The following is a 9101-nucleotide window of genomic DNA, read 5'->3' as shown; positions in this document are numbered from 1 at the left end:
GTCAGTTTTTAGCATTTCCCAAGTGTGTGTTTTTTTTTTTTTTTTTTTTTTTTTTTTTTGCTGTCCATAGAATCCAGTGGTTTTAAAATTTAGCACTAATGTTAAATGTATTTACTATATATAGTTGTGGACACCGTTTAAGGTCAGAAGAGACGTTACTCAATATCTGTTTTGTATATCTTCGTAATGTATGAAATATATTCAAAATCTTAATAACATTCTGATTTCTAAACCAGTTTCTAAACGTTTTTACAAAACACTTAAACATTTGAAATTGGAAAATTATTTTTCTTCCCAAAAGAATTCTAGAAGGAACACTTACCCCTGGTATCTTGCAGAATTGCCTGGTAAGGTACCTCAATTTTTTGTGAGTAAACATGTTTAAGTAGCAATACTTCAATGACAAAATCCATGAAAAGATTGTCTATTATTAAGGAACGTCTCGTCTGACCTTAATTAGATATAAATAAAATTTTAAATTAAAATAAAAAGTTAAATCTACCCTCCTAGCTAGGTAACACAAATACGATAATTAATTGTTGCATTTACTTATATATATATATATATATATATATATATATAGCACTAAAAATGACCAACGACACGAACAATAAAAATTGTCAAATTTTCGGACCCCTGTCCCTTCCTCAGGACAAAGAAAAAAGTTAAAAAGTCATAAGAACAAAGGAAAAATAGAAACAAAAACAACTAGCACTACTACTAAACTACTAAACACTAGATATTTTAGTATTTTAGTAGTTTAGTAGTAGTGCTAGTTGTTTTTGTTTCTATTTTTCCTTTGTTCTTATGACTTTTTAACTTTTTTCTTTGTCCTGAGGAAGGGACAGGGCGTCCCGAAAATTTGACAATTTTTATTGTTGTGTTGTTGGTCATTTTTAGTGCTTTATATAAATTTCCATCCGTGACCTTGTATCTACTTGGTAGATCCGACATTTAGGATATACAGTGTTGTTGGTTTTTTAGTGCTTTATATATATATATATATATATATATATATATATATATATATATATATATATATATATATATATATATATATATATATATATATATATATATATATATATATATATATATATAATATATATGACAGTTAAAAAACTTGATTGTAAAGCATCTGAAGATTTTTAAATGAAAGCGCTTATGCTTTACTTTGTTGTCTTCGTGTTTTCTTTTTAATTATTTTTACTATATATACTTACATATTTACTATATATATATATATATATATATATATATATATATATATATATATATATATATATATATATATATTTATATAGGAAGCGCAAAAGTGCGCACAAAATCATGTCAATTTATTTTAAATATAGTCTGTTCTCCATTCATTTGACCCTGTTATTTCAGGTAGAGTGAAGACATTCTCCTTCTTTTGGCCAATGCTTTTGTGTACAAAACAATGTAATGAACCCTTTTGTGTACATAAGAATACCAATGTTGAAGTAGCCTATATGTCATTTCTGTAAACGATAACTTAAAAATCGGCACTTAGTTTGTCATTTTTAGCACGTGAGTTCCCTGTCTTTAAAACACAACATCGTACAATTCATTTATAAATAATAAAACTCTTAAAGATTCAATTAAATGCATACATAAATTCTAATCTTTTTTGATAATTTCATGTATCTATAAATCTATTAATGAAATGCTTTTTACTATATGTGCAACTTATAAAATTAGTTGAAAGGCCTACTATCGGCTGACTACCATATTCAAATGCCGCCTCAGACAGTCATTTGCAAACATGTAATGTTAAAAAACTAAGGGTATTGGGTAATGGCCACCTTAAAAAATTGCTCACTCAGCAGCTGCCTCAGACAGTCTGCCTAGATAATACAAAAATTGTCAACTTACTCTTAAATCAACTGCGTTTAGAATCCAAGCTAGTTCCGTTTACGCAATTTTTCATTTACGTTATATCATAATCAGCTGCCTCAGACAGTCCAATTATAAAGTAAAAGCCAATTGTACCATAGCAAAGTCAACATATTAACTTTCTACAATGTGAATCACACACAATTAACGGGCGAAATTTCTACGGTGTCGAAAACTGGTATTCTAAAGTATCGCCGGACAGCACTAGAATTCCAGCGACCCATTAAACGAATTTTATCCTCAGGAATTTTGCAGTTAAAAGCATAAGATGCTGCTCCGATACGAAAACTGTGTGATTTGTACTTAGTTGTGTCAAGACCCACAAATGATATTGCATTTCTTAGTTCATTTGTAAAGTAAGCCTGACTAATTGGTTTTTGACCATCAAAACTGAATAAAGGACCCTGACATTTACTTCTGACTGATAAATATTTTTGCATAGCTTTTACTGGACATATACTTTTACAAGTCTGAGCTGCTATTTGCAAAGACACGGGTCTACCTGAGTCATGATGTTTGAAATGTCTGAGTGTTAATGTCATAGATTTAGTTCCCCCTCTTACTGGATCAATAGACAAGTTTTGAAGAAGAACAAGATTTCTATTTGAATTCTTCTGAGATTTCACAGTTACTTCACCTACCCGCAGGAATGCAAAGAAACAGAGTGTAAACATGGCTGTCAGAAGGCGTCTGTTAAACTTCCCAGACACTGTGTGTTTAAGCGCATGTACTATCTTGACAAGAATATGAGGTGTTATTGGTAAACGGATATCTGGTGCATTGGATAAATGCTGAGCTCCTTTAAGGAGCTTTTTGATGACAAAAAACTGAGTTGGGTCAGAAAGGCCATGTATTTTGTGATAGTAAGAAATACCTGCAATGTAGGTATTTATCGTATTGTAGGATTTTTTATGTTGGTATAACCATGCTATAAAAGACATAATGTGATTCAACTGAGCTGGAAATGTTGGACTTGAGCTGAAATTTTTCCAAAAGAATTTATGATAAGCATTTAAAGCAACCTCGTATGACACCTGGGTATTTTTTGACATTGCAGCATCAAGTAGTTTTGATGTCGACTTTACTAAATGCGTAGGTACTCCTGAGGGATGTTCACTGGGCACTTGTCCATGTAAGGTGCCAACTCCTTGAATTTTTCTACCTGCAAACGCGAAAGTAAGTCAGGTAAAATATTATCTTTTCCAGGAATATGCTCAGATTTGAATAAAATATTAAATCTCAAGCAAGCTAGAACCAGTCTTCTGACTAAGGACATAACTGATGGTTCTTTTGAAGAAAGTCTATTAATAATGTTGACGACTGCCATATTATCTGAATGAAACAATATAGAACAGTTAGCCAAGGTTTCTCCCCAGATTTCAATGGCAACCACAATTGGAAAAAGTTCCTTGAATGTTATATTGCGATCTTGAAGGTTTATGTTCTCCCAACTTCCAAAAAACCATTTTTTACCTAAGATAGCCCCGTAACCTAAGCTTCCTGCTGCATCGGTATACAGATGAAGTTTTTGGGAATTTTGCCATTGATCGTCTAGAAAGATTGACTTGCCATTAAAATTGTCTATGAAAGTTTCCCAAGCTAACAAATCCAACCTTGCTTGCTTATTTAGACGAATCCTATGATGGGGCTTTTTTACACCTACTGTTAAATTGATGAGACGACGCAAAAATGCACGCCCTGGTACTACAACACAGCAAGCAAAATTTAACAGCCCAATCAAAGATTGAACTTCACGAAGTTTCATTTTTTTGCGATTTTTGGCTAGTTTAACTGCCTCGCGGATTTTTTGGACTCTATCTTGGGGTAATCTAGCTTCCCACTTCACTGTATCTAGTTGTATTCCCAAGAAAACTATCTCTGTAGAAGGGCCCTCAGTTTTTTCTGATTTAATTGGAACCCCCAACACTTCACACAAAGATATAAACTGCTGTAATGCTAGACCACATATTGAAGAGTCCCTGGGCCCTATAAATAAGAAATCATCTAATATATGCAACATGTTAGGGACTCCAAACTTGTTGCAAGCTATCCACTGCAATGCTGTACTGAAAGTTTCAAAAATGGAGCATGATATTGAGCAACCCATGGGAAGACATTTATCAAAATAAAACTTATTTTGAAACTGAATACCTAGTAACTCATGGTCAAGTGAGTGAACAGGTATTATCCGAAAAGCAGAAGCAATGTCAGTTTTTGCAAGAAGGCAATCACGACCGATCTGTCTTATCAATTTGATAGCATCATCGATTGTTGTATAGGAAACAGAGCATAATTCGTCAGGTATAAAGTCGTTAACTGAATGCCCGTCAGGAAATGACAAATGCTGAATCATTCTAAATTCATTAGCTTCTTTTTTGGGAACCAGACCTATTGGTGAACACTGCATATTAGCAAAAGGAGGAGCGTCAAATGGGCCAGCAATTCTGCCAAGTGAAATTTCCTTGTTTAATTTTTCTAATGTTATATTTGGAAGAGTTTTGGCCGATAGCAAATTGGAAGAAAAACGTGGTTGCCTTGGACCCTCATAACCTAATCTAAATCCTTTTTCAAAACCTTCACATAAGAATTCTTTCAAATTTTGATGATACCCTTCTAATAGCTGTTTCAAAATAGTTGTCCGAACTGGAGTAACAACATAACTATTTGTTTGCAGGGGTAGATGATGAGTTTGAACTTGAAGGGTAGGTTGATGAGCTGCTGTTTGTGGCTGACTGATTACCTCTTGGGCATTGAACGACTGAGTGACTTTTCTTACACTGGTAACATGTGTGTTTGTATTGACAGTTGTTCTGATAGCATTTTCCATTCCTGTGAAATGCATAGCAGAACCCAGGTGGTGTTTTCCTACTTTTTGGGGGCCCCCCTCTTCTTTGAAAGTTTTTGCCTCGAAAATTGTTTTGGAAATTCTGATGAAAATTTCGAGATGTGGTGGCCATAACCCAATATTCATAATGTAACTGTCCCCAAGGGATAGATCTCGCCTCAATGTCTTTACGTACTTGTTTATCATATGTCATCCATGACAATCCAGCATGCCTATTTGCCAGTTCTCTGACAATTTCTCCATGTTTAATAACTGATGCAACTTGTTTTGGAAATTTTTCTGAATAGATTGCCAGAAATTTGAGGAAAGCTGTTGTCCATTGATCTATGGACTTAATAACAGTTTTTGATTTTGCTGAAAGTAATTTTAATTCAGAATTGCCTGTACTTTTAATTTTAACCGACCTGTCTGAGGCGACATCATCCCTTGGCAAAAGTTTACTAAAGTCAATATATTTATTTTGCCATATTTTGTTCTTAATTTTTGATTCAATTTGTGCGGATATGGGCGTTGATAGTAAATAACTGTCATCGTTATCAGACTCCTCCGATGAGGAATCATCAGTACTTGTATTTGCACCTGGGGAACTTTCACCACTAGATTCATCTGAATCAGAGTTGGTACCTGAAGAGGAATTTGATCTGTCAGGTGACGCCATTCTTCTCCTCTTTTTCTTTGGCTCTCTGTGCCTTTTCCTGCCTCTAGAACCATTTTCCACCACTTGTTGGGTTTCCTGATTGTTCTTGATTGCTTCCAGGACTTTGTCGGTCACCGCCGCCACCAGTTGGTCCTGAGCAGACGTTTCGGTCGGTTCCGCAGCCTGTTCTGCTGACCCTGCTGCCGCTGGCTTCTTCTGAGTCCGCCTCCCTCTTGGTTGGCGTCTGAGTTCGCTCATCTGCAATTGGTTATCAAAATGATATTCGTAAATAAAATATATTTTATTCTTAACCACAGCTCTGGTTGATAAATTAGGCTTCATTAGTAAATACTGTATTTATCAAACACATGTATTGTGCCACAATAACTTCATTGACTATGTAAAAACATAGCATTAATGTGTAAAAATTATTATATATAAGTACTTTCATCATGCAATACAAGCATGTATGTAAATTCACTTATAATCTTCATTTTAGTTCATTTCCATGAACATATTCACTGTGGACTTGATAAAATTACTTATCAAAAGCAACTATAAACAGGAATGCCATAATTAAGCACTCAAAATTTTAAACTTGCCCACCAACCATATAGGTGCATAATACTTTTGTAACTTTTATCAATTGTCAGTGTTCCCCAACCATATAGGGGTAAACAATTTTCATCGCAAGATACACATGATAAAACATTCAGGCCCCAACCATATAGGAGCCCCAAAAAAATATGTGCCATGAAAACTTCAGCATTGTTTGTGATTACATAATTTTAATCACCCATAGTCTTATTACACGTCCTATTAGGTGTAACAATCCAACTTGAATCACAAATAATTTAATTTATGAGAATCATCCTGATGATAATCAAGTAGAGGAAGAAACCCCAACTATATAGGAGCATGGATATGAACAGAAAACCCCAACCGTATAGGGGCATAATCATAACTTAGCTGTAACTTAACTGAGAAACTCAGCATATCTCTTAAGGCACATATTCATATACTTCAATCAACATAAAAGATACTGCCATATCTATAGAGCATATGTCATTAAGTCCCCAACCATATAGGGGCACAATCATAAACCTGTATTCACAATTAGGCAACAGCGCATAACCCCACGATATATACATGTATTACTGAACCTTTTTTGAGAAGCCCCAAAGATAAAGGGGGGCAGATTTTTATAAACCCACATTATATATAGACATAATAATAACTTATAATTACTATAAAGAAATCAAGCATGATCATTTATGTACTGTGCCATATGATTATGAAATATTCAGAGTTAGAAAATATGTCCCAACCATATAGGGACACATATTATAAAGCAGGAAGAAGCACAAGCATACTCCTTGAAAAAACTGTGGTGGGGGAATAATAAATACAAACTCCAAACAGTTAGCCAGGATATCCTGAAAACCCCAACCCTATAGGGGTAAGATAATATGTTATACAAACTCCAAACAGTTAGCCAGGATATTTTGAAAACCCCAACCATATAGGGGTAAGATAATATGTTGTTCATATCCAAAAAACATCCGGTAGAAATAGTGTAAAATAATTAATTCATATATAAAAACAAAAACCCCAACCATATAGGGGTATGCACAAATAGGACATATCTAACGGATGCATCACACCTATATAAAGTGATATTAATCGTCTTAAGATAAAACCGTGAATATATATAATAAATGGAGCAAATAAAGACCAATGGATTATTAATATGATTAAAAAACCTAACCCTAACCATAGGGGTAATATTATTGTAATTCGCCACGACTATTTACCCCAACCATATAGGGGAACAACAATTCAAAGTTTTGGGATCTTACTCTAACGAGACAATATTGTAAGCCCTGTATTGAATAGCAATAGAAAGCCTTTATGCTGTTTACAAGTATATTCAAAGATGTATTTAGCTCTACCTTTGAGAGATTTTAAAACAAAATGTAAACCATAGGCCCAACTGACTAAATTGGACTGCCATGTGTATTCAATTATCCGCCTGTGTTTCAATACAAAATAAATACCCACCATATGTTATGGTTTTAATTGAAGAAACTACTGCTGCTCGCAAATTATTATAATATTTCTTCAGTCCTTGCGGATTCAAGTGAACACCATCATTAGAAAACACCATGTCCTGACTTGCAGGGGACCAGAAACCTGATAAGCGGAAAAATTTTGATCCATCCACATTACATAAATAGGATGATAATCTCAGATTAAGTTCATCTACTCTGTCATTGAACCAAGTAGTATCCACTTCATAGCGTATGCGGTAAGTGGGGGGTCTTCTGTGTAAAGTTTGTAGAACTACAACATGTTTCACTGATTCTGCATAACGAAGGGATATAATAAAGTCAATCAATTGTTTGAAGACATCTGCTACTGATTTCGTAGGATCGCAGAGGTCATTTGATACGGCTTGCAATACCACCACATCTGGATGAATCAGTCTTACGTAACGCAGACCTTGCGCCCTAATCTTTGACAATGTCGCTCCCCTAAATCCTGCATATGAAACGTGAACGGTCTCCAAACTTAAGTTCAAATTTTTTGTCACACGATTATCCGTAGAATTACTTACAAATTCTTCCAATCTACTGACAAATGAATGTCCTAACACTATCAGTTTCATAACCATGATGAGGGCGAGTTACGTAATCGTTTGTACGCATCCACAACTTCTAAAAACAACGTTCTTTCCATTAAAGAAAATTAAGGAGAATGTACTTACGATGCACCGTCAAATGCTAGCAATTGTCTTGCATAAGAATTTTAGACACAAAGCAAGGAAATATCATACAAATCCAAAAAATTTCTGCACATTAAAACAGTGGCTACATTGGTTCAGTAAACAAATATCACGTGATCAATATGAAGATAGATTACAAAACCATAATGGGAAAAATTTGTTATTCCGGAAAAAATTGGAAATTTTTTTAACAGTTATCGAGATGCTATAAATTACTTTATGTTTTCACATAAATACAAGTATTTTTTGACGTTATTTTGGTGGGACTTGCTATTGACCCGCTTATAAGTCAGTACAACTTTTTGGCAAAATCTGGTGACAATTTCAAGTAAATCCAGTGATGTTTTTAATCTGGTTTCAATTAATATTTTTCGAAATGATGAAATATATTCAATTTAATATTATTTTTGTATCTAGAAGGCCATGAGGAAGAGTAGTGTGTCACTCTAATCAGGCCAACTTACCAACTTTCTAAATAAATTATTAATATTCTTATCATTATTATCAACATCATCATCATTATGAGAAGAGGCCAAGAACATACAAATTAAAGTTTTCCGAAAAATTGTAGGCAATCTGGATACATTTCTTTTGTCTGATATGGAAAAGAATCCTGCATTCATGACTGGTTTTCTTAACATTTTATTGAAAATATTGTTCATATTATGTTTTTCGTCTTGTTTCTCTACAAATTATGCCCCAAAACATCTGATATAATCAAGTTAAATTTATAAAGCATCACTTAAATAGTTTCTTTCTCAAATTTAAGAAATCTTTAGGTAACTTTTATTTACTAGATTTTGACCTTAACAGTATATTTGGAATCTTATGTATTTTACTTGATATTCAAAGTTCAACAATATTTAAGAACGTTACACAAAAGAGCGTGAAATTTTATAGACGAGTATTTGTCATTAATT

At 33.7% G+C, this 9101-nt stretch overlaps 1 protein-coding gene across 4 annotated transcripts; it reads right to left on the bottom strand.

Annotated features, from left to right (window-relative positions):
* Positions 1-1757: 1757 nt before the first annotated feature.
* LOC134248181 (uncharacterized) lies at positions 1758-8418 on the bottom strand. 4 transcript variants are annotated; one of them, XM_062730606.1, is made up of 3 exons: positions 7458-8418; positions 5384-5654; positions 1758-3076 (listed from the first exon to the last, which is right to left on the bottom strand). In XM_062730606.1, the coding sequence occupies exons 1-3, from the start codon at positions 7458-7460 to the stop codon at positions 2049-2051; spliced, it is 1302 nt and encodes a 433-aa protein (XP_062586590.1). In that variant the 5' UTR covers positions 7461-8418; the 3' UTR covers positions 1758-2048. The 4 variants fall into 4 exon arrangements, with proteins under 4 accessions (XP_062586590.1, XP_062586591.1, XP_062586592.1 ...); XM_062730607.1 differs by having other exon boundaries at positions 8164-8418; XM_062730608.1 differs by having other exon boundaries at positions 1758-5654.
* Positions 8419-9101: the final 683 nt, after the last annotated feature.

Source organism: Saccostrea cucullata, unplaced genomic scaffold (genome assembly GCF_032062105.1).
Source record: "Saccostrea cucullata isolate Sc308-1 unplaced genomic scaffold, CSIRO_AGI_Scuc_v1 ctg5127, whole genome shotgun sequence".
NCBI lineage: Eukaryota > Metazoa > Mollusca > Bivalvia > Ostreida > Ostreidae > Saccostrea > Saccostrea cuccullata.
This window is presented reverse-complemented; position numbering and strand designations above follow the sequence as displayed.

What these genes read in the sequence shown, in the direction of transcription:
- LOC134248181 (XM_062730605.1), bottom strand. Translation starts at nt 4,945, where the DNA reads ATGATAAACAAGTACGTAAAGACATTGAGGCGAGATCTATCCCTTGGG.